Raw genomic sequence first — 26,253 nt, 5'->3', positions numbered from 1 at the left:
TCTTCAAATGTCCATCAAATAGTCAGAAACAGCAAACAGATCCGAATTTGTCAGATGATTGATGCGAAATCGACTTCTTTATTGGCAGTTTTCGTCTTAGGTTTTCAGTTGAATTTATCATTACACAATTTTATCGCGAAACACACGCTGGCCGTGTTTAAAAATACTTTGTGCTGATTTTTTTTTTAACTGAAGGTACTATCCGGAAAAAGACGAAAGAAAAAAGGATTCGGGCCAGGAATTGGATGCAAAGAAAAGAAGCAACAAATACAATATTGAAGTAACTCTACGATGATGATCCCCGAGAGTACAGAGCCGTGTTGAGAATAACACCGGAAAAAGTGAAAAAACTGTTGGATTTAATTGCTCCACAAATACAACGCAATATACACTCATGAGGAATGCTATACCTACATGAGTGAAACTAGAAATGGTGTGCCTTTCTTCTGGAATATCGTTCAGATTATTGTCGATATTTTTTTAGAATCACGAAAACATCCATAGCTAAAATAGTTCCGAAAATATGTGGTGCTACAAATGGCAGTCTAAAAGATTTTTCAAAATTTGATTTATTTCGCCTTGACAACAGCTTCGTGTACCAATTTGTGAAATGAAAATGATAGTAGATTTGCAGGAGGAATAAATACGCCTCAAAAACTAAAATCGAATATGTAAAAAAAATCGAATATGTATTCTGTTTCTTAGAACAATACTTTTTTTGCAAGTTGTGAGTGAATTTTGAATGAAAATTGTGCCCGATAATGATTTTATATTTAGAATCCCAAGAAAACTATCTCAAAAAGAAAACGTGTCCCACCAGCGCGCAAAACAAAATAAAATGAGTAAAAAAACTTTTTAAGTTAAACGGTTTATTTGTGATTAAACATAATAATGTACTAAAAGCTAGAAAATAATTAGGCAAGTAGCAGTTAGAAGTTATCACACCTCTCCTTCATTAGTTTAGGGCATTGATAAGACTAAAATAAAATCGTGGGACATATGATGAAGTCACTAATTGTGGATAATGGAAATCCAACGTGCCCCACGATTTCATTTTAGTCTTATCAATGCCCGAGACTAATGAAGGAGAGGTGTGATAACTTCTAACTGCTACTTTCCTAATTATTTTCTAGCTTTTAGTACATTATTATGTTTAATCACGAATAAACAGTTCAACTTAAAAAGTTTTTTTACTCATTTTATTTTCTAGTTTTTAGTACATTATCTGTTTCATTAGAATATTTCTCTACAATAAAGCCATTGTACTGTATTCTATCAGTCAAAAAATTTCATTTGATACCGATATTGAGTGGATTGCAGAAAATACATAGTGTGTTCTCCAAGTCAAGTTCGTTGGTTTGATACACATATCTCAATCAACCTCTTGTTTTGAGATGATATGGAATCAGCTATTTTGTAGCCAAATTGGATTTTTCAAGATAAGCAGTTTTAAAATGACAGCAGAGAAAAAGGTATTTTAGAAATTCGGTCAGTTTCCATTGGTCAAATTTCTATTAATGTGGGACAATCCTACAGACATACGAACAGCTCAAGCTAAATAAAACCGTTTAATAAAGTAATTTGCTATTTTGTGATTACGGCCATCTTGGATTTTAATTTTTCATGATCTACTGTGAACTACTATTCAAGCCCTTTCATTTGAGAGCCATATTAATGGTGTTTTGACATAATATGTAGTCCGCCATTTGGTAGAATTTAGATGGATTTGCATTTCTCATAAATAACCGTGTTCTACTACTTCATTTGATACCCATAATAATAGGGTTTTTAGAAAATATGTAGTCCGCCATTTTGTAGTGGCAGCCATCTTGGATTTACATTTATCATAAATAACTGTATTCTGCTAGTCAGTCCCTTCCATTTGATACCCATATTAATGAAGTTATGAGGAAATATGTAGTCCGCCATTTTGTAGTGGCAGCCATCTTGGATTTGCATTTTTCTTAAATAACCGTATTCTGCTAGTCAAGCCCTTTCATTTGATACCCATATTGATGGGGTTTTGGAAAACCCACATTGATGAGGTTTTGAAGAAGAAAGGAGTCCGCCATTTTGTAGCAGCCGCCATCTTGGATTTTCAAGATCATGAAATACGCAGTTTTGTAATGACTACAGAGATAAAGGTGTGTTCCAAATTTCTGATCAATCGGTCAACAGGAAGGGGGTCAAATTTCTATTAATGTGGGTCAGCGCTACAGACAAACATGTCACAAACATACAAACAGATTACTGGGCAAGCTAAATACAACCGTTTAATAACAACGATTCCGCTTAGAAACTATGAGGGTTTTATTTGTTTTACAATAATTTTCAAGTCTATAAATATCTTCGCTTATTTTCAAATATCTTAAAAATGTCTCTATGTAAAGAAAATGTAAAGATTTGGCATCTCTGATTCGAGCGCTAAATTCTGTTTTTGACGTTTTGAGGGATGCGAGTGTGAGTAAAGCCGGGTTCAGACGGTGCGAGTAAGCATACGAGTAGGTCTAGTCAGTTACTGCAGTGCAGCTACTCACACCGTGTGAACACATCATGCCAGTTAGTGTCATGTGTAATCCGGCGTGCGAGCTACTTCAAAGTTTTTTGAATTCACTCGCACTCGCAACTCTCAAAACGTCAAAAACAGAATTTAGCCTCCGAATCAGGGATGCCAAATGTAAAGACATGTCTCTATTTTTAAGGTATTTGAAAATATGCGAAGATATTTATAGACTTGAAAATTATTGGAAAAACAAATAAAACCCTCATAGTTTCTAAACGAAATCGTTGTTATTTTGATATGCACGCTGGCTGGGCACGCTTTCTTTTTGAGATAGCTTTCTTGAGAATCTCTAATATAGAATCATTATCAGGCATAATTTTAATTCAAAATTTACTCACAACTTGCAAAGAAAGTATTGTTCTAAAAACATAATACACATCCGATTTTAAAAAGTACATTTTCATTCATTATTTCAATTTTGACGCGTATTTATTCCACCTGCAAATCTACCATCATTTTTATTTCAAAAATTGGTACACGAAGCTGCTGGCAAGGCAAACTAAATAAAATTTAAAAAAAATCTTTTAGGTTGTCATTTATAGCATCACATACTTCCGGAATTATCTTAGCTATGAATGCTTTCGAGATTCTAAAAAATATCGACAACAATCTGAACGATATTCCAGAAGCAAGGCACATCAATGTCGTTTTTTAATTTCACTCTTGCAGGTATAGCATCCCTCATGAGTGTATCTTGGCGTTGTATTTTTGGACCAATGGAATCCAACAGTGTTTCCTCTAATACAGGTGTTTTTCTCAACACTGCTCTGTACTCCAGAGGATCATCATCAAAGAGTTCCTTCCATATTTTTTTTATTGCTCCTTTTCCTTGCATTCAATTCCTGGCCCAAATCATTTCGCCTTTCTGCTTTTTCGGATAGTACCTTCAGTTCGAAGAAATTCAGCACAAAGTATTTTTATTATAAAATTGTGCAACTAAATAAAATATATTCATCTGAAAACCTGAGACGAATACTGCCTATAGAGAAGTCGAATTCAGATCAATCATCTGTCAAATTCGGACCTGATTGCTGTTTCTGACTATTTGATGGACATTTCAAAAATCATCTGGCATCCCTGGTAAGCCAATGCTGCAGTATCTAGTTTCGCGTCAGCATCTCACACTGTGTGAACGGACAAGGCGAGTCAACCAATTGTCAAGCGAGTTCACCGGGTCAGTAGCTACTAATTCTCAAGTCAGCTACTAGCAACGTATAAATGGGCCTTAAATTCAAAAAACTTTGAAGTAGCTCGCACGCCGGATCACACATGACACTAACTGGCATGATGTGTTCACACGGTGTGAGTAGCTGTACTGCAGTAACTGACTAGACCGACTCGTATGCTTACTCGCACCGTCTGAACCCGGCTTTAAAGAAGCGAAATAAAAATTTCAGTGTCCATACCAATTGCAAATTCTGCTTGATTTCAAAATCAACAAACAAACGTCAAACGGCACACACATACTAATATATGGGGCGAAAAATTGCCTGAATTGTACTAATACTAACAGACATGAAAAACAACTGTCAATTCGCGTGGAGCTTCGTGCTCCGCTTTTGGGAAATGATAGTGATAATTGATTTTCGGGTGCAGTTAACACATATTTAAAAATTAAAATTATGAATGAAAATTAACATTTTCTTATGAAATATGTTCTTAATGAGTTACACGTTACACGTTCTTTTGTAAGTGATGAAAACCCCCTGAACAAGAATTGTGTTTGTTAATAATTTTATATTACAATGATGAGTTTTAATGACAATATCAAGAAAATTATACAAAAATGGTTAAGTAAGAGTCAGTATTACGAGTTTTAACTGATCACATATATAAAGTAAAAATTTTCATTAAAAATTTGAACAATTTAACTGTCTTAAGGTCTGATATTCTCATAGAGAATGATTTACTTTCCCAAACCGGTGTCTGTACCAGACGTCAAAACAATACTACTGTCATCGCGTATAATTCCAACTAGGTGGAACCGGAGTTTACGGGCTGGGGTGTGACGAAAACCAGTGGGCATCCAGCTTAAGCCACGGGCTAACACTACGCAGACAGTCAATCGATCAACCTGACAGATCAACTGGTCAGATGAAGAAAAAGAAAAAGATAAAAACAAAGCTATAGTAAAGTGGTACAATTGAATATTGAATTCTATGAGAAATTATTTGCAAATTAGTTCAGATTAGTTACAAAAAAGAACAAATTGAAAAATCTAAAACGTGATCTCCATAATACAGAACGAATCGTGGAAGTAAGGATATTGGAAACAAGTATGATTAGATTCTTATAAAAAATTTATTTTCATTAGTTTGAAACTATCCTGCGAAAATTGGAATCAGCCTGCCAAACCATAGTAGCACGAGGACCTGGAAAGAAACTATTAAATGTAAGATAGACTTGGAATCACATTAATTTAGAATTTAAAATTGACGAATAAAATAATTTATAGTTTGAGCTGCTACTAAAAACTGCTCCAAAATTGTGGTGCATTTTCCAAGGTAAAGCCGAACAAACTCAAGATTTAATATACGGATCAATCCTCAAACACCATGGTAAAGCCTGGGAATTTCACATTGATGTTCCAATACATCGGAGATTATTGAAGATATGGTGGGATGTGACGCGTGCGATGGCTGGTTCCACTGCCGATGTGTGGGAACTACGCCAGAAGCCCTCGAAGACCAAGAAAAGTGGTTTTGCCCGTCAGACTCCTGCCAGAAGGTGGGAGAAACGTACTATAAAAAGTTGAAGGAAGTTAAGGAAGGAGGGAAGCCGAAGGAAATTCCTGCAACGGATGACCTATCAGACAAGAGAAGCGCCAAATCCGAGCACCAAGGCGGTATTACTCTCGACAAACGTCTCCATGCGCTAGAGAAGGAACATAAAGCCAAGGAAAGGGAGATGGAAAATGAACGAATCGTAAGAGAAAAGCGTATTGAACTGGATCGATTATTAAGGGAAAAGCAGCGAAAAATCGATAATGAGCTGAGGGAGAAGGAAATGCAGCAGGAGAAGGAATTCTTGGAACAGGAACTGCATGATGCAAAGGCTCATGCTCACCGTATGCAAGAGATGCGGCAGTCGTATAAAGATGCGATAAAAGGCATAAAAAGACCTTCAGCGAATCCAGGAGCGAAGGAAGAAGGCGATGACGAGGACAGTGTCGATGAAGATGAGGAAACCGAACGCAAGTCAGAAAAATATGAACAGGTGAATGATACACGACGAATGTCGAATAATGAGGTAATCTCAGACGGGCTGGGGCCCAACTTAGCTAGTCCAACGAAAGCACAATTGGCAGCACGAAATGCGATTTCCAGGAAACTTCCAATTTTTACCGGAAAACCTGAGGAATGGCCATTGTTTGTCGGCAGCTACGAAGCCTCTAATACAGCCTGCGGCTTCAACGACGTAGAAAATTTAGTCCGATTGCAAGAGAGCTTGAAGGGCCCTGCATTAGAGAGCGTTAGGGGGCAATTGCTTCTGCCAAAGTCAGTGCCTAAAGTAATGAGCAAACTCCGCCAACTCTATGGACGTCCAGAGCAAATTTTACAGAAAGTGAAACGATTGGATCCTCCAAAGGCAGACAAATTGGAGACATTCATCCCATTTGGAAATGAAGTGGAACAACTATGCGACCATATTGAAGCGGCGGACCTTCAGCAACACTTAATTAATCCGCTTTTAATCCAGGAATTGGTCGACAAACTGCCTGAAGGTGACAAGCGAGAATGGATTCGCTTTCGAAACAAAGAGAAAACGGTGACGTTGAGAACATTATCGGACTTCCTCTCCCAGATTGTGTTGGAGGCATGCGAGGCAAACGTGAGCTTCGACTATAAACCAGCATCCAAAAGTATGTCCAGTCAGGTGGCAAAGGGAAGGATCCGGGAGAAAGGAGTCCTTTTCAATCACAGCATGTCTGAGAATCCGGAAAGTGATTTAACAATCGTCGACAAATTAAAGCCCTGCAAAATGTGCAAATGAACGGATCATCGACTTCGTTTTTGCCAGGACTTTAAAGCGTTGGATTTTGAAAACCGCATGAAGTTGGTGGAGAAGAGCAAACTTTGCCAAATATGCCTAAATGATCATGGAAACGCTTTCTGCAAATTTAAAATCCGGTGCAATGTAGGCGACTGCCGTGAGCGCCATCACCCGTTATTGCATCCACCTGAAAGCGCGATGGTTATCAATACGCACATTCATACATCTAGTTCTGTAATGTTCCGGATGGTTCCGGTGACGCTGTACTGCGGAGATAAGCAAGTAACAACGCTGGCATTCCTGGATAAAGGAGCCTCAATTACACTCGTTGAACGTTCTCTGACTGACCAGTTAGGTGCTGAAGGCGTTCGACAGCCGCTCACCATAAAATGGACTGCTGATGTTACACGGGTTGAAATTAATTCCAGAAAGATGAATTTGCGGATTTCTGCGTTGGGGAAAGACAAGGCATACTTGCTCTCATCCGTTCAGACCGTTGAAAAACTGCTTCTTCCAAAACAGTCGTCGCTGCTGAAATATCGTCAAAATATAGTCATCTGCGCGACCTGCCGATCGTTTCTTACTCGGATCAACATCCTGGGTTGCTCATTGGTTTAAACAACCTACACACTATTGCGCCAATTGAAGTCAAGGCCCGAGGAATAGGAGAGCCGATAGCTGTACGTTCTAAGCTCGGATGGTCTATATACGGTCCGATGGTAGGACACACAAGCGGTGAAAACACCATCGGCCATCACCGTGAAATTACCAATGAGGATATCTACAATCTATTGAAAAATGAATACTCTCTCGAGGAATCCACAGTAGCGGTTGTGCAGGAAACGAAAGATGAGAAGAGAGCTCGGGAAATTTTAGAGCGGACGACGGTGCGTGTTGGTGATTTTTTCGAGATCGGGCTTCTATGGGTTACCGATGATTGTACCTTTCCGGATAGTTATCCGATGGCCTATCGCAGACTAAAACAGCTTGAGCAGCGTTTGACAAAGAATCCAGAGTTATATGTGAAGATCCGTCAGCAAATCGAGGAGTACCAACAAAAGGGCTATGCCCATCTGGCGACGTCAAGGGTGTTGTATACCCTATTACATTACAATATGTTAGAACCACCCTGTGCTTATAAATGTCAATAAACAGTTCACATGAGATACTCGACAACAACACATCGTGTGTATAAAACATGGTGTAAGAAGTGGGCATTTTTCGTTTCAATGCCGATAGATTGGTTTATAAACGCGATCGGAAAGACATTGGGAGAACTCGGAAACGTAATGTTGTGATATGTCGTGGTAGCAGTGCGGAAAACAGTTGAAAAATCGAGAAATAAAGTCGGACAGTACATAACCTCAAAATGGCGAATATTCCCGTTCCAGCGCCGCTCAAGTTGGGTGGAGAGGATAGTGATGCAATGAAAATATTCAAGCTACAGTGGAATTATTACTCGCTTGCTACGGAGGTAGCGAAAAAACCTGTTAATCAACAAATCGCGACGTTGATGGCGGTTATGGGAGTTGAAGGTGTGATGCTGGTAGAGGAGCTCCAACTGACGGAAGCTGAACGTGCAACACCGGATACGATTTTGGCTCGAATAGAGCAGCATTTGATTCCACAGCAGGACAAACGTATGGAAAGAGCAGAATTTAATACAATGCGCCAGAATGAGGAAGAAAAAATAGAAGATTTTGTGAAACGTCTGAAGAGAAAGGCGATAGCTTGTGGATACGCTCCGGAACAACAAGAGGAACTGTTGAAAGATCGATTGATTGCCGGTGTTCGGGATTACCTGATTAGAAAGGAGTTACTGAAAGCAGGGGATGTATCGGTGGATGGCATGGTGAAGAAGATTAAAGAGCATCAACAGATTGAAGAGTTGGCTAAAAAATATGAGCGTATGACCACAGTGAAGGAATCTTCCAGAGACACCCTAAAGTTGACAACTACGAAAAGGATGGAGATTCATTGCAAATACTGCGGAAAAAAGCACCAGAAAGATAAAAACAAATGTCCTGCATTTGGCAAGAAGTGCCTTGAATGCGGTAAATTGAATCACTTTAAACAAGTATGCCGGGCGAAGGATATGAAAAAGAAACCCAAAGCAAGGAATGTTAGGCAAATGGAGGAGGATGCCGAATGTTCGGAGAGCTCCGATGATGAGGAGGAATGCGAATTTGTTGACATCGCGAAGGTGGACAGTGGTAACATGGAAGATGCAGGAAAAATCATGGTACAATTGAAGGTAATAGATGACATAAGGAAAATCAAACCTTTCGATATACAAGTCGATACCGGTGCGAGAGTCAATGTGCTGTGTTACCAGGATCTGAAGCGAGTGGCATTGAATGCGGATATCCGCAGTACAAAGACCAAATTGCGGTGCTACTCGGGGAAAATCATAGCACCTAAGGGTAAAACGGAATTGGAAATCAAACTAAAGAATGGAACCAAGAAACTTACATTTATAGTTGTCCAGAAAACTAGACCACCCTTGTTGTCATCGCAGTCAGCTATAGACCTTGGGATTATCAAAGTGCACGATATATACAACGTGAATTCGTTGCATCAAGATTGTGACATAATACTTCGTAAGTATCATGATGTTTTTGAAGGCGATGGTGTGTTTCATGGAAAATTCAAAATTGAAATCGATGATTCAGTTACAGCAGTTCAACAAAAAGCGCGGCGAATTCCCCTCGCATATCTTCCGGAGCTAAAAGCAAAGATTGACGACTTGGACAAAAGAGGTATTGTAGAACCAGTGAATAAACACATGGAGTGGCTGAGTAATCTGGTGCTAGTGAAGAGGGGTGACAAACTGCGATTGTGTCTGGATCCGGCGGAACTCAACCAAGTGGTAAGACGTGTCAACCATCAAATCCCCACCATAGAGGAACTGCTTCCGGAATTCGCCAAAGCAAAGATTTTTACCGTACTCGATGCAAAAAACGGATTCTGGCATTTGGAGCTGGACGAACCCAGCGCGAATCTAACAGCTTTCAGGACACCAATGGGTGTGTATCGTTGGAAGCGAATGCCTTTTGGGATTTCATGTGCACCCGAGGTTTTTCAAAAGGCGCAACAACAGATCATTGCGGGTCTTCGAGGAGTACGTTGCTTGGCAGATGACATAGTGGTATTTGGCAGTGGAGATACGATGGAAGAGGCAATGCTTGACCATAACCGGAACTTAAAGGAGGTACTTCAAAGGTGCAGAGATAGAGGATTGAAACTTAATCGGGCTAAAGCAAAGGTGGCGTTAACATCAGTACCGTTTTTTGGACACATTTTAACGGATAAAGGAGTGAAACCGGATCCTGGCAAAATATCAGCTGTCCTGAACATTCAACCTCCGGAGAACAAAGAAGAACTTTTGACATTCTTAGGATTGGTCACGTACCTGGGACGGTTCCTTCCTAGGCTGGCTGAAATAAGTACGCCACTTCGAAGACTCACAAGAGAAACAGTTGAGTACGTTTGGGATCAAAAGGCAGCAGAATCTTTTCGGCTTATAAAGCAGTTAGCAACGGAGGCACCGATATTACGGTACTACGATCCAATGGAACCGCTAGTGATTCAATGTGATGCAAGCATGTTTGGAGTTGGATGTGTTCTGCTTCAAGAGGGGCGACCCGTGGCGTACGCTTCTCGAACACTCAATAAGACAGAAAGCAATTACGCTCCTATTGAACGTGAATGTTTAGCAATTGTATTCGCGTGTAAGAGATTTGATCATTATGTGGCAGGACGGTCACTGGTAGTAGAGTCGGATCACAAACCATTGGAAGATATTTTTAAGAAACCCATAACGGATGCACCACTGCGTCTACAGAAAATGAGAATGACGTTACAGCGGTATGACATACGAGTACGTTATCGCAAGGGATGCGAGATGTACATAGCGGATTTGCTTTCGCGTACCGCCACAACAGGTCCAGACATGAATGAAATGCAAGATGGAAAGGTAGAAACAGCATTTCAAGAAATTGCAGATATCAATGTAATGGAATTGATAAATATTTCGGATGAACGTTTCGAGGAAATCGCGGTGGAAACCAGAAAGGATCAAACTTTGAGTAAACTGGTGCAGCTTCTCATAGAAGGATGGCCCGAAAAGAAAGCTGATTTGGATGACGAGATGTACACTTACTGGACAATAAAAAACGATTTATCGACGTGTCAGGGAGTCATCTTCAAAAGTGGTCGAGTGTTGGTACCCAAAAGTCTTCGAAGGAAGGTAATCAACAATCTGCACGTGGCACTAGACTTCATTAGAGACTTCTTGGATGTTTCTGTACTTAACAGTATGCCTAACTCCTCTGGAAACGAGCTTGCCGAAATAGAAGGATCGATGCCGCCCGAAGCTCGTCAACGGTGGTTTGCCCATCTCTTCGTGGAATTTTTGTAATCACGTAGCGGAAATTGTGACTGATGCGCAGCACTATTGCAGTTGCCCGGAGCAGCACCCTCCACCGAGAAAATCTGTGGACATCTATCGCCGGAACTGGAACCTCTACATGGTGAAAAAGATTGGCGCGAAGTTATGGGTCAGCAGGCCAACTAGCACTCGACTCCCACAAAAAAACTTGGCCCTTTGAACCACCTGCTTCCTTCCGTAAGATCTGGTAGACGTTCCCACTTAGTAGCATCGTCCGCAACATTTTCTTTGGTCCCGATATATCTCCAATCTTTCATTTCTGTTGTCTCTAAAATTTCACTGATACGGGCGGCGACGAATTGTGAATAACGTCGATTGTCCGAATGGATCCAACACAGTACATCACGTGAATCACTCCAAAAGAATCTCCTGTTTATGGTGTATGACAGATACTTAGTTATTCTATCCGCCAGTCTGACTCCGATAACTGCTGCCTGCAGCTCCAACCTTGGAACAAAAAGAAACTTGAGGGGAGCCACCCGCGTCTTCGCGCCCACTATCGCGCATTCTACATTGCTCGAAACGTAGATAAACGACTGCGGCAAACCCAGACAAACTAGCATCGACAAAGGTGTGAAGTTGGATGGTTGTTTCTTGGTTCAGTGAAATGAGGTAACGATAACAACGGGGTATCCTCACGTCTTGCACCTTAGGAAAAATCTCGAGCCATTTCTCCCACTTTTCATTCAAACTTTCAGGAATCACGTCATCCCAATCGATGCCGGTTCGCCATATCTCCTGGAAAAGCACCTTCAGGTAGACGAGGACGTTTGATATTAATCCCAGCGGGTCGAAGACTGCCATACGAGTGCTCAGCACCTCCCTCTTCGTAGGTTTCCGCGCTCCGGCTAGCAAGTCTCGGTCGTGTTTTGCTGATAGTTTGTACGTGAAATTGTCTGTTGCCGTACACCACCACATACCCAAAACTTTTTCTGTCCCCAGCTCTGAGCCGATGTTGAGATTTTTCTCGTCAGTCGTTTGTTCCATCATGGCTTCTATCACTTCTTGCGAATTGGAGACCCAGTTGCGCATGTCGAATCCGGCCTGAGCGTGAATGAACTTCACGTCCTTTGTGAGCCGAATTGCAATATCATCGGACTCAACACTCACCAGCATGTCGTCCACATAATGCTGCCTTAGATCGCGTGGGCCGCGGCTGGGTACTGTATCTCGAACTTGCTTGCATTGAAATTCTTTATGTACTGCGCCCATGATGGTGAACAGCAGGTTCCGAAAGGCATTACCTGTGTCACGTACGTGCTAGGTTCGCCTGTTGAATCGTCACACCACAGTACTCGAAGACAGTGTTGGTCTCTTTTGGACATTAGCATCTGCAGGTACATTTCCTTAATATCGCCACTAAGTCCAACTCGGAATTCACGGAACCTGTAGAGCACGTAATCTAGAGGAGTCAGTAAGTCAGGCCCTTTCAACAGCATCGAGTTAAGTGAAATACCGTTGGTCTTCGCTGCTGCGTCCCAAACAATCCTCACCTTACCAGGTTTATTTGGGTTGAACACTGGAAAGAGTGGGAGATACCAGACCCGTTTTAATGGTTGCTGTAACTCTTCATCTGATAACTTTCTAATGTACCCCTTCTTCCGATAGTCATCTATTTTTGCTCGCAGTACTGCGGCCAGCTCCGGCTGCTTTTTCATCCTATTCTCGAGACAATGGAAACGTCGCAAGGCTGCAGGCTTGCTGTTAGGTAGGCGTATTTCGCCAAACTTCCAGAGCAGACTAACTTCATATCTCCCACTCTTTGATTGGGTGACGGATTTCAAAATCTGCTGTGCACGTTGTTCTTCACTGGATATTACTGGTTGTCGTGACTCGCATATCCCCAATCCTTCCAAGGAAAAATAATCACGTACGGCTTCTTGTAATGTTTGATCGCACTGTTTACTGCAAGGGCAGATTTGAACGGTATGATGTCCAACCAGAGCTTCACCTGTTTCGGAGCCTCCGTGTACGATCCAGCCAAGCCGAGTCTTAGTTGCAATAGGCTCTTGCATTTTCCCCTCTCTTCCTTTAGGCGGCTCGCACACCGGAGCAATGAGCAACTAGCAACTGTCAACATGCAATAAGCAATATTATCACCAATGGATTTTTCCATTTAATCTTTGTTGATCTCGCACACCGACGCAATACGATATCGCTGTCGCCTTTACAGAGCAACACATGTCGCTAGCAACACGGCGTGTCGGTTGAATAGCAACTTATCGCTCATATTTTGACAAGTTTCGTACATTAAGGCGATTGTTTGCATAATGTCAGGGGTTTTTATTGCTCTGGTATGCGAAGAACAACAAAATATGTTTCCTGTTGCATATTGTGTACTGCAGTTTGCTAGTTGCTTATTGCTGCGGTGTGCGAGCCGCCTTAAGCGGTAAGGTAATATTGACGTTGTCGATTTCAATCAATATTCGAGGCTGTACGTTGTAGTACGACTCGATAGGAACTCCTTTTAGATGCTGATATTGGTGGGATAGCTTTTGCATATCCACTGACTGGTGGAAGAGATCCAGGCTTGTTACAGTGTGAACTCCTTGCAAGCGATACTTTTTCTGAGTTTCTCCCGTTCCCGATATGTCAATGTCTAGCTTCAGCGAATCTGTTTCAAGCCGGCGCTTATTTCCGGTCCACTTGAAGCACAATGGATCCGGCTTTCCGGACAGATTCAACTGCTGGACTGGTGACGTGTCAGCCAGCGTAAGCGATGAGCCGTCATCTAGGAAGGCATAAGTTTTTATGGAAGAACAGGGGCCATGTATCATAACTGGAGCGACACGAAACAGCCCTTTGTTTGTTTCCTTGTGATGAGCGTTGCATTCACGGATGGAAGTGGTTTGAGCAATTGCACTCGATCCCTGATCGACTCTGCTAGTAGTGCTTGTTCCCTCAGCAACTCCTGATTTGTCCCGTTGGTCGTTGTGAAGAAGCTGATGGTGTTTAAATATGCAACCATTCTTCCCACACACTTGCTTGGACTTACAAATACCTTTGTGTTTCTTAAGACACTTTCTGCATAGCGTAAACTCCTTTATAATCGCCCATCGAGCGTTATACGATAGCTCGTTGAACCGCTGGCATTTCTCCAGATTCGAGCACTTTCCCTTGCAAGCGACGCACCCTGTAGGCAACGAACTGGACTGATTCACACTTGCTTGATGATCTGTCTTAACCGGCTGATGTCTGGAATCTTCTTCTCTGTGCGTATTGACGTAAGCAGAATTTTTCTTGTTCCCTCGACTGTTATTTGTTTCGTTCGTGAGACGTGCGATCGGGCAAACTGTTTCTGCTAAATCGTATAACCACTCTGAGAAAGTCACGAGGTGCACCCGTTGTAAATTACGGCGATATCTTGCCCAGTCAACCTTGAAAGACGGTGGGAGTTTATCTACAAGCTCGTGCAACAGTGCTACGTTGTAGGAGTACTCTTCTAACTGACAAGGTTCAATCGTAGCACAGAGATTCTGTACTGCAAGAGAATACTCAATAAGGGTGTCCAGCTTGTCAGCCTTAGGAGCCGGCGTCGAGTGGATTTTGTATAATAAATTCTTCACAATCACTTCTGGATTTCCAAACAACATCTTCAACGTTGAAATTATACCGGGAACATTCGTCGGATGCATCAGTCTGCATTTAACTGCCTCATACGCTTTCCCTCTAAGGCATTTCTGCAATCGAATTAAATTTTCGATCGGTGTATACCCGCACATGTCAGTGGTTGTCGTAAACGTGGAATAAAACAACGGCCATTCTTCAGGCACACCACTGGCAGCTCACGTGAGACGGCCTGACGGGCTGCGACTTGGTTACGCGTCAAATTGTGATTATTCTCCTCCTCTTCTGGGTTCTGTCTTGGCGTAGACTGCTGTATCGGATTAAAATTGAGCTCTAGGTTGTTCGATAGCTGGGGTAAAATCGGCTGCTTGGTAACTAAAATCTCGTGTTCACGAGGTGCTTGTTGACAAACCGATGGCAATGGATTGAGTACGGGAAAACAATGTAACTTTTGAGAAACAGCACCAGCAGCACCATTCAACCAATCTGAAACCTTCTTCTTCGATCGTTCTTCTTCTACCTCTATCACCGAAGCGTTATCGTTGATCATCTCCTTCATGAGCTCGTGTCGTTTTCGCAGATACTCACGTCGATTTGCTTCTTCCGTTTCTTGAATTTTCTCTCTCTTCTTCCAACATCTGCAATTGCAACTCCAACTGTCTCTGCTTGGTGGACCTTCTAGATGTTGCTTTGGAACACTGGCTCAAGTTATCCCCTAAAGCTTGTTGCTTGGTCTTCGGAGGATGGTTTGACTGCAGTAGCTCCGGCAGCTGTTTTTGTGGACCTTCTTTTGCAACAGTTGTTGGTACGAATGAAATAGACTTTGGGGGAACGTTATTAGAAACTGACGGAATACATTGGGCAGCATATGATGGCACTGTATAACATAAGTCTTGATTCACTCTCGACGATAAAACGGGCGGATTTGGCAAACAATAGGGCGATATCGATGGCATTGGCGGCATATGACTATTCATTGGCATTGATTGGTACGGTGGCATCATATAAAAAGGCGACATGAATGAATAAGGTGGCATAAACAGCACGGAAGAAAGTAGAAGGGGAATTATTTCCTTGTAGCGTGAAAGAGACAGACTGATCACCAGCGAGCTTCGGCAATAGCGTATTGTGTTTTGTTTACAAACAAAACACAGTAGACTTCCAAGATGGCTGAAGAGTGGTTTTAGCAAGTTGGCCCACCTTAGTATATACTTCTAGGCGCCTTGCTTTTACTAAGATTTAGAATTCGAATAGCTTTAAAATTCAATACAATAGTGGCGAATTCTAACCCTAATAAATGTACTTAAATTAGCATACATACATAGCAATTAAGAAACAAACAGTGCCACTTTAGTGGTATTTACCAAGTATGTAGGCCGTAAGTAGCGTAATTAGTTTATAACTAGGTTTAAAAAGTAAATGTAACGTAGCACGTAAGTGTATCCTCGTATCACCTCAAAAACTCTTATTCATATGGTTAATATTATTCAACTCTATTGTGTTTAACAGTGATATAACTTTTTGTTGTTCTGGCGTTTGACATTTCTCGTTGTCGGGCGAGTTTTCTGTCGCTCCGCTCGCGTTGTGGAGATGCGCCGACCGAGGGGTCGTAACATATAGTAATTTACATTTATAAATAAATAAACAAATAAACATTTAATGCGACATGTCGAGGCACTACTCAGTGTCGCATTGGAAGCGATTTTGACCTGTAATTGGACATTGACGATGAGAGTGGTACAGTGTCGACATCTGGTGGCGACTTTCAATGTGGGGCCATAATTTGGGCCCCGAACTCGATGCTTACAAAAATGTCTCTAATTGGTAAAAATGTGCAATTAAACGTGTCGCATCCAATTAGCTAAATGTCGCTGTTCCGGAGCCCATTGTGCACCGCAATGCTGGGTGAACCCACTAACCATTCCCTCGAAATATCGAAGAAAGTATAATGACGGAATGAGACAAAGTGCCGTTTGCTTTCGAGAAAAACTATACTTTCACTGTGGCCAATAAGAATACGCTTAGAACTATTGTTTGCCCCCTTCCGTGCAGTAAGCGGATTGGCATCAATAACCAAAATAGGCGAAATTAATTCCGAATTAAAACGTTTGCCGTGAATCTGTATAGAAAACACTAAATATGTAAGTTCACACTGTTATCACATACCTGTAGAATAAACATTGTTATATAATAAATTTACAGCTTTGTAGCTGCTGCTAAGCAACTGAAAGAAAGTGTTTCATCACCCCGGGTCGCAATAACAGTCGCATTGAATGTAACTTACTATACAAACATATGCATGAGAGAAGCGGAGAAGTACAAATATCGCCGACGTGAAGTGTTTTCATCATTGGGGGTCTCCGTAGCCACATTGGTTGCGCGTTCGTTTAGTAAGCGATCGATCGTGAGTTCAAAACTCAGGGCCCTCATTGACCATCTTTGTGTTGTTACAGAATAGCTACGTCCACGCAACAATCATCAGCGATGGAGATCGATCCACGGTCGAAATTAGATCGATTCATCCATACAACTGCTCTGCTCTGCAAGACACATCGGGCTGCTGTTCTCAACTCAAAAATTTTGTTTTCATCTACACGCCAGCAACACACCAAGACATCGCTCACGGCACGTTTGCCAGGTGTGAACTCATCGGTAACAAAACACAGGGGGTCTTCGTAGCCTAGTTGGTTGCGTGTCCGCAACTAAAGCCTGGTTTAGAGTTCCCGTGAACGTGAACTTGAACAGGTGGTGGAATAGTACGATCATTTCACGGTGAACTACATTGCGAACAAACAACTCAAAAATCGTGGTGAATAGAATAATTTTGTTCACGTTCACGTTAATATTAAAAGTTCGGCAGTAAACGTGAAGTAAATAAACATCGATCTTCAATAAAGTAATTCGGATAAAATATATAGTTGTTCTCGAATCAACCCGCAGCAACGAAGTTTTTCAACCCGCACAAAGATCCAATTGAAAGAAATTGTATCCATATCGAAATTTTCATTGAAAACTTGAGAATTGCTAAACATATCCTTTCACAGTTCACGGTAAAATAATTTTCAGAATGCCTTGGGACATTCGAACGTGAACATGAACGGGGAAATATTTTGACGTCTATATTCACCACTGTTTTCACGTTCACGTTCACCGAAGTCGGTGAACTATGGTGAGTTTCCACGTCTCGATTCCACGGTGGAAATTCAGAATTGTTGTGAAATATTGAATTAATCCACTTTGATCAATATGAATTGTGTTTGAACATATTTGTCAGCTAGAAAATGTTTCTTGCTATCGTTTCAAGATGTTTTCCTCGCGTTTTATATATGGACTGATGAATTATTAACAAAAAAGTGTTAGTCCGCGTTCACATTCACGGGAACTCTAAACCTACCTTAAGCGAACGATCATGAGCTCATAACTCAGGGCCCCTCAACTGACCATCTTAGTGTGTTATTCTAGCTACTATGTCCACGCAACAATCATCATGTGTCGGTAATCCCAGTCTCTTGCCGCTCACATTTTCGGTCTGCTGCATCGGTAATTGGCACTATTAATAACGCAACAAAGGAAGTCTCATATCAACAGTCCCGCTGTGAACAGCCCAACTGTAAACATTCGAACAATAGCAATATTCTTACGCCGAAAAAAGGCGACATGTGTTGTGCATCGATAGAATAGGAATTCTCTTGCGCCTAAACGGCTACTGTGTTATAGATAAAACAAATGTTTATCGATAGATAGCGATACTCTCACGCCTCGAAATGGTAACAGTGTAATATACAACAAAAGTTATATTAAGATAAAAAATGTACACGGATGAATTCGGCTCTGTTACAGCTGTTGGGATAAAAAAAAGACGGGTGGGTAATGTCGGGGACATAACCGGAGTGACGTAGGACTATACAAAGGGGACAGCTTTTGTTAAATAAAGGGTGTGTCACATCAAATTGCATCACGGAAAAAACGCTGTAGAAATTCGCCCACTAGACCGATCCTTTTGAAAATTTTAGACAGTAAAATAAACACTATTAAACAACTTTTGGCATTTTCTTTTTATTCATACTTCGAGCCCAAGCCCGTATGCTCGCACCTTCCTCTTTACCCCGTCCATAAGGTTCTGTACAACGTCAGGCTGTAGTTTTTTAACAGAAATCCATTTTCTCTTGAAGTCCGCCTCCGATTTGGCAACTTTTGGGTTCTTCCGGAGGGCCTGCTTCATAATCGCCCAATATTTCACTATTGGGCGAAGCTCCGGCGCGTTGGGCGGGTTCATTTCCTTTGGCACGAAGGTAACCCCGTTGACTTCGTACCACTCCAACACGTCCTTTGAATAGTGGCACGAAGCGAGATCCGGCCAGAAGATGGTCGGGCCCTCGTGCTGCTTCAATAGTGGTAGTAAGCGCTTCTGTAGGCACTCCTTAAGGTAAACCTGCCCGTTTACCGTGCCGGTCATCACGAAGGGGGCGCTCCGCTTTTCGCAAGAGCAGATCGCTAGCCACACCATGTACTTTTTGGCAAACTTGGATAGTTTCTGCTTGCGAATCTCTTCCGGAACGCTGAATTTGTCCTCTGCGGAGAAGAACAACAGGCCCGGCAGCTGACGAAAGTCCGCTTTGACGTAGGTTTCGTCGTCCATTACCAGGCAATGCGGCTTCGTCAGCATTTCGGTGTACAGCTTCCGGGCTCGCGTCTTCCCCACCATGTTTTGCCTTTCGTCGCGGTTAGGAGCCTTCTGAACCTTGTATGTACGCAGGCCCTCCCGCTGCTTGGTCCGCTGGACGAATGAACTTGACAAATTCAGCTTATTGGCGACATCCCGGACCGAACTTCTTGGATCACGTCTAAACTGCTTAACTACGCGCTTGTGATCTTTTTCACTGAAGGAGCATCCATTTTTGCCGTTCTTTACCTTCCGGTCGATGGTTAGGTTCTCGAAGTATCGTTTTAGTACTCTGCTGACCGTGGATTGGACGATTCCCAGCATCTTACCGATGTCCCGATGTGACAACTCCGGATTCTAGAAATGAGTGCACAGGATTAATTCACGACGCTCTTTTTCTTTCGACGACATTTTTCCAAATTTACGAAAAATTGACAGTGAAGCATGGCCAACGTGATCTATACACTCTTATCTGATTATAAGCGAAAGCTGAAGATATAATTCCTAAAAATTAAATTTCTACAGCGTTTTTTCCGTGATGCAATTTGATGTGACACACCCTTTATATATTTTAAATATATTGTTTTATTTTCTTCTCCTACGTGAATACCTACCTATCTACCTGAAAAATGGATTAGCTTACTGTTTACTCTTTATGAATATGTTGATGGTTCTGAAAAGAACCTTTGGTGTTGTGTTTTTGTTATCACTCGATATTCCCATCTTGTTCGGTTAAACCTTCCTGTTTAGCTATTGCGTTTGCCACTCGCCACAGCTTTCACAGTTGGAAAATTTCTTCCCATCCAGCTTGTGACATGTTGTTCAGTAAATTACATTTAATGCGACGTGCCGGAGAAACACTTTGCCACTCACTGAAACTAATTGTTGCCTTGATGAGCGCCGAATCGAAGCTGCTCTGTTCTTGATGCGGGTTTTCTGATTGTCGTGAGCAGCTTTACAAGCCAACTCGAGCACTCCGACGGCCGAAGCTGTATAATCGCTGTTAGGTATACTGGTGCTCCGGGACCAATCCGTTCGGCCTAGTTACCCTTGCGGAGCAATTAGTGAATCTGACCAACAGGGAACTGGAGACCTGCACGGTTCGAGTGAGACTTTGCCTTTCCCTTAACTTGTCCTCCTTTGTTACGTCCACGATGCCGATGCCGTACAACCACACGGGTTTACGGTTTGAAAGAAAATAAGATATTTTTTTGGGGTCCGCGTGTTTTATACTCAAGCGGTACACACTCACAGGATAGAGACAAATCGGCAGACTCAGCCAGAGGGGCGAATCCAACGAGACAAACGAATGAGCGTTAAAAGGGAGCGATGGCAAAAAAAATACATTCACTAGAGGCGAATGAACTGAAAAGTGTAAACCCTCTTAAAGCCAAAAAGAAGCCTGGATTCACATGCAGGCTAAAAAGGGTCCTTTTCAGGATCACAAAATTATTTTCAATCTAAAGAGTTTATTGTTTTGTTATCACTCGATATCCCCATCTTGTTCGGTGAAACCTTTCTGTTTAGCGATTGCATTTGCCACTCGCCACAGCTTTCACAGTTGGAAAATTTCTTCCCATCCAGCTTGTGACATATTTTACAGTAAATTACATTCAATGGCACGTCGCATTACCACCACTCAGTATCGGATTGGAGGTAATTTTAACCTGTAATTGAACATTTGCGATGACAGTGGTACAGTGTCGACTTTCAATGTGGGGTCATAATTTGGACCCCGAACTCTATGTTTACAAAAATGTCCAACTAAATATGTCGCATTACAGGTCCGTCCAATTAGCTAAATGTCGAGATAAGTGTAAATTACTGTACTTTCAATCTAGAAGCAATTTAAGAATTGGTGAAAATCAATAAGCTCAGAACAACTGCCAAATTCACATACTCATCATATCCTGGCAAACAAATTATGAAAAAATCAATTTGTGTTTTATTATTATTTTGGATATTGTTTTAGAAAGCATTGAACTGTATTTCCTAAACTCTTTTTTTGGGAGGTTTAATGGCCCTGAATAGCGCCTTGTTTTATGGAATGGTTCCATTTTAGAAAACTTAGTACTCGTGGTTTTGAAAAAAACCATTTCGAACGCCCTCGATGCCGCCTTGTTCTGGATTTGCCATCAAAGCAGTTTGTATAAAGAACAGACTTTTTTCTTCTGCTACCTGAAGCCGTTTTGCGATTGCGTTTGCCACTCGCCACTCGCTGCAACTGCCTGTTGTCTTGATGTCCACCGAACCGAATGTGTTCTGTTCCGAATGCGGGTGTTCTTATCGTCGCGAGCAGCTTTGCCAGCTAACTCGATCACTTCGGCGGCCGAAACTATATAACGCCGGCTAGGTGGACTGGTGCACTGGTACTAACGCTCTCGGCCTAGCTACCCTTGCGGGGAACTCCAGATCAACACGGTTCGAGCGGGATTTTGCGAAACGATGTGGTGTACGGCTTGAATGAGAATGATCGTTACGGCAGCGGAGCGGGGATTTTTAAGCTGACTGGCTGGTAGAGAATAACGCATGTGTGAGACTGCGACCAATGTTTCGTTCATTTTTGACGTAGGACTACGTCTTTCATTTCTATACCGGGGTGTTAAACCAAAGTTTCGAAAATGAAAGCGTTACGCCGGAGACCGAGATTTTGAGCGTTAATAGCTCTTAAACAACTGAACGAAATGGTATGATAAACACTTCATTCGAAAGATAAAAGGTCTACGCGTCATATACTTGTTACTTTTTCATCCAAAAACTTGTTTCAATAGTCTGAAAATTGCTTTCAAAACAGGCTATTGAAATCACCAATCGGTATATAAGCGAGCGCCGCTCGTAAACCCCCTCAGTTATGATTGAACAGCGATTGGAGCATGTTGTCGCTGTGTTGTGAAGCTATTTTCGTTTATCATGAAAGCGCTAATGAACGGTGTCACCAAGAGCCTGTATGTGCACCTAAGGCCAGAAGGGAATCCATCAGGAGGAGAGTGATGCCACGGTTCCGCTTGAAACATCGGCCGCCACACACACATATACACGCGCGGAATTCTCGTTGCTATCATCGTTGCTGAAAAATAATCTGCCAGTTCCCCTGGGAATTGAAAAATACATTCATGCGAAAGAGTTTATTTTAATGTTTTCGATCCATATAACACTGCAACCAAATACATTTGGTTTTGTGATTTTTCAATCAATCGCAATTAATAGGAAAGCTTCTGAATATTTTTTTTCCCATCAGTATCCAATATTGGATGCATAACATGAAAAACGTGAAACATCATCGCGAAAATCAAGTCATTTTCGAGCGATTATTTGCTTTCTACTCATATAATGCTGCGACCAAATACATTTCGTTTTGGATTTTTTCAATCAAGTGCGATCAACCTAAGACCACGTTTTTCTGCAATTTATTAGAGGTGCAATGAATCTTTAGGAATTCCCGCTCTACGCGCACTGGCAAACAATGTTTACTCAACAATTTCTCAAACGAGAAATGGGTGTTGTGAGAAAGGATTAGCGAACGCGAAAACGACAAACGGGAGAAAGATATGTTTGGAGGTTGAAGGAAATTGGCAGAAAACTTCTTCATTCTATCATTCAAATAATGTGATTCATACCACTTCGTTTTACCAGAAAGAGTTTCTTAATGCTCAAAGGAGGAATTGAGTCCTCCGAGGAAATTACCCAGCGCAAATTAGAGTCGACTATCGATTGCGGCATTCGTACACAAATAATTTTATAATGCAGTTTCACCAAAGTGATTTCTTCGGATATATTCACTACATCATGTCATATATTTCATATTCTTCATTATGAAATCCATATCCATGGCACCTATCGGTATCGAATTATCATCGACACCACGATTTTCGCTAAATGCTCCTTTCAGTTCGGCCTGTAATAAACTTTTCTGAACTCTAATCCATCAAATTGGGAGCCCTGAAAAGGGCCGTTGATTATATGCTAAGCTAATATAGCATGCTCTCCTCGGATACGATGGGCCAGCTGGTCCTTGGGCATGATGTGACGCGTTTTGCATGGATAACACACAAATTGGTATCTTCGAATAAGCCTCCTGCAGCGTCATAACTGCGGAACTTTGGAAGCGCAAGTCGGTTTTGAAGTCCTGAGCAATTCCACGATCCAAATGCTGCAAAGGTAGCTGCGGATCACCAATTCGGTCGACTTCTGATAGCGACGAATTTCACGCAAAGTTCCCGGTCGATAGCGATGTGGCTTCTTCACCTATCCTGCTGCTGGTGCGCTTATCCGAGCTGCTTTCAGGTGCCTTACCACCGAAAGACTAACGAGCTGTCTGCGAAAGACTAACGAGCTCGAGTCCTCACGGTGCGAGTGTAGAGTAAGAAATGAACGAAAGCAAAGGAAGCGTCATTTTATAAACCATAAAAGTATAGAATCTAAACCCCACCCTTATTATATTCGTAAGTATACAGTAAGCTTATATAATAAAGAGGGTGGGGTTTACATTCGATACTTTTAAGTTTTATAAAATGACACTTCCCTTGCTTTCGTTCATTTCTTACTCTACTCTTGCACCGTGACGACTCGTTTGTTTGGGACCAAGCAGACAGCTCGTTAGTCTTTCGGTGTTAAGGCACACGAAAGCAGCTCGGATAAGCGTACCAGCCGCAGGATAGGTGAGGAAGCCACATCGCTATCGACCGGGAACTTTGCTCAGGACTTCAAAACCGACTTGCGCTCCCAAAGTTCCGCGGTTATGACGCTGCAGGAGGCTTATTCGAAGATACAAATTTGTGTGCTATCCACGCAAAACGCGTCACATCATGCCCAAGGACATTCAGCTGGCCCGTCGAATCCAAGGAGAGGGTGCTATATTAGCTTAGCATATAATCAACGGCCCTTTTCAGGGCTCCCAATTTGATGGATTAGAGTTCAGAAAAGTTTTTTGCAGGCCAAACTGAAACGAAAATTTTCGTTTGGATGCCATACAGCATCGAGAAAATTCCGGAAAGATCTAATCGTTGCTGAAAAACAATCTGCCAGTTCCCTAGGAATTGAAAAATACATTCATGCGAAAGAGTTTATTTTAATGTTTTCTAACCATATAACACAGCGACCAAATACATTTGATTTCGTAATTTTTCAATCAAGTGTAATTAGCTGGAAAGCTTCGGAAGATTATTCTTTCCCATCAGTAGGATATTTTCGTATTCAATATTGTATGCGCGCGCAACGGAAAATGTTTCGTATCGCGAAAATTATATAATTTTCAATCGATTATTGCTCAGTCGCCGAAATTTTCATACTCAGAGAGTTCATTCTCCTCTAGTTTGCCTTCCAAATTGCCATCGTAAACCACACCTTCTCTCGATTCATTCACGCACGAAAAGCATACTTAAATGATATTCTGGTGGTGAAACCCATTCATTTTTCGTGAGGCGTCGTGCATAAATTATGTAACGCGATAAGGGGGGAGGGGGTAGATGTTGCGTTACTTTCTGTTTATTAGAGATAGGAAATTCCGTTACGTAAGGGGGGAGGAAAGGGGGTTCAAGATCCGGATTTTTAGCGTTACGTAATTTGTGCACGACGCCTGAGGACATCGACAAGACAACATCGTTACTGAACGAGCTGAACGGTGAGGGATCGAGGGATTCATTACCTGGCTTGACCTGACCTGAAATGCAATCAGTTTGTTTTAACTGTGAGGGAGCGCAGAAAAGCCGATCGATCAGAAGGAGAAGAGAAGGTGACCAAGAGAGCATCGAAATCAGCATTGAAATACGGTTCCTCGGGAAGACATTGAAGCAGCCGCCACACAAACACACACATACACGCGCGCAACTCTTTTCGTTTGCTGGTTATCGAGAAGAAACCTGGAAAGAAATGATCGTTGCTGAAAAATAATCTGCCAGTTCCCCATGGAATTGAAAATTACATTCAAGCGAGTTTATTTTAATTTTTTCTATCCATATAATACTGCGACCACATACATTTGGTTTTGTGGTTTATCAATCAAGTGCAGTTAACAGGAAAGCTTCTGAAGATTATTCTTCAGAACAAGGTTTTTTGAATCCAATATTGGATGCATATAACCTTGAGCCTCCAACGTAATGCTCTCGTTTCTGAAGCCACCCAAATATTTATTTATTCATTCATTCAGGATGGATTTAGATTCAACTTCAAACAAATGATCCCTAAATCAACGATAGTCCTACGTCACCCTTGCGGTTATACCATAGATATAACCCACTTCCTGTTTTTTCTTTTTCCTTTCCAATCGTGCTTCATTCTATTTCGCTGCTGCTCTGGTTGCCCGTTTTGGCCGGTACGATTTGAGGAGCACAAAATGGACCAATCAAAAATGGGCACATAGTGCACTTGGACAATGCTTGATATTTCACAATTATTCAATTATTTATCTCAAGAAAAATGAAATGTTATTCGTTATGATAGATGCGTAGATATATTTCCTATCAATTGATGCAAAAACCTTTGCGATCTATTGAGAAATGCTCGAGTTATAAGCGTTCCAAATCTTGCATTTTTTCCTACTTGTTCAGTGCCTAGATTTCCATTTCACCCCCTATATCTTCCGGTTAGACGTAGTCCTACGTCAAAATTACGACGAATCTTTAGCGTCACACGCCTCGCCCAAGCCACGCTGACGCCCCGCTGCAATGAGAACATAGGCATTGAATTAAATCAAGGCGCCTAGAAGTATATCCTAAGGTGAGGCCGTTTCGTCACTAAGTTGGTTAGGGAAGCGGTATATGTAAACAGTACGGAAGAACGCAGAAGGGGAATTATTTGCTTGAAGCGTGAAAGAGACATACCGATCAAGAGCAAGCTTCGGCACTAGCGTATTGTGTTTTGTTTACAAACAAAACACAGTAGACTTCCAAGATGGCTGAAGAGTGATTTTAGCAAGGTGGCCCACCTTAGGATATACTTCTAGGCGCCTTGGAATTAAATATCATACCTCTATTGAAATCAGGGTTAATATAAAAAAGTGCACCAAATTGTTTTTTGAAA

General features: G+C 41.8%; 1 protein-coding gene across 1 annotated transcript; it reads left to right on the top strand.

Annotated features, from left to right (window-relative positions):
- Window positions 1–4,703: 4,703 nt before the first annotated feature.
- LOC129762386 (uncharacterized) lies at window positions 4,704–6,781 on the top strand. Its single transcript, XM_055760612.1, has 3 exons — window positions 4,704–4,820; window positions 4,878–4,955; window positions 5,019–6,781. Exon 3 carries the CDS (start codon window positions 5,177–5,179, stop codon window positions 6,554–6,556), a length of 1,380 nt encoding a protein of 459 aa, XP_055616587.1. The 5' UTR covers window positions 4,704–4,820; window positions 4,878–4,955; window positions 5,019–5,176; the 3' UTR covers window positions 6,557–6,781.
- Window positions 6,782–26,253: the final 19,472 nt, after the last annotated feature.

Source organism: Toxorhynchites rutilus, chromosome 1 (assembly GCF_029784135.1).
Source record: "Toxorhynchites rutilus septentrionalis strain SRP chromosome 1, ASM2978413v1, whole genome shotgun sequence".
Taxonomy (NCBI): domain Eukaryota; kingdom Metazoa; phylum Arthropoda; class Insecta; order Diptera; family Culicidae; genus Toxorhynchites; species Toxorhynchites rutilus.
Note: the sequence above shows the minus strand (reverse complement) of the source record. Positions and strands in the feature narration are given on the sequence as shown.

Bases quoted from the DNA above. Each gene is read 5' to 3' on its own strand.
- LOC129762386 (XM_055760612.1), top strand. From the start codon at position 5,177: ATGGTGGGATGTGACGCGTGCGATGGCTGGTTCCACTGCCGATGTGTG.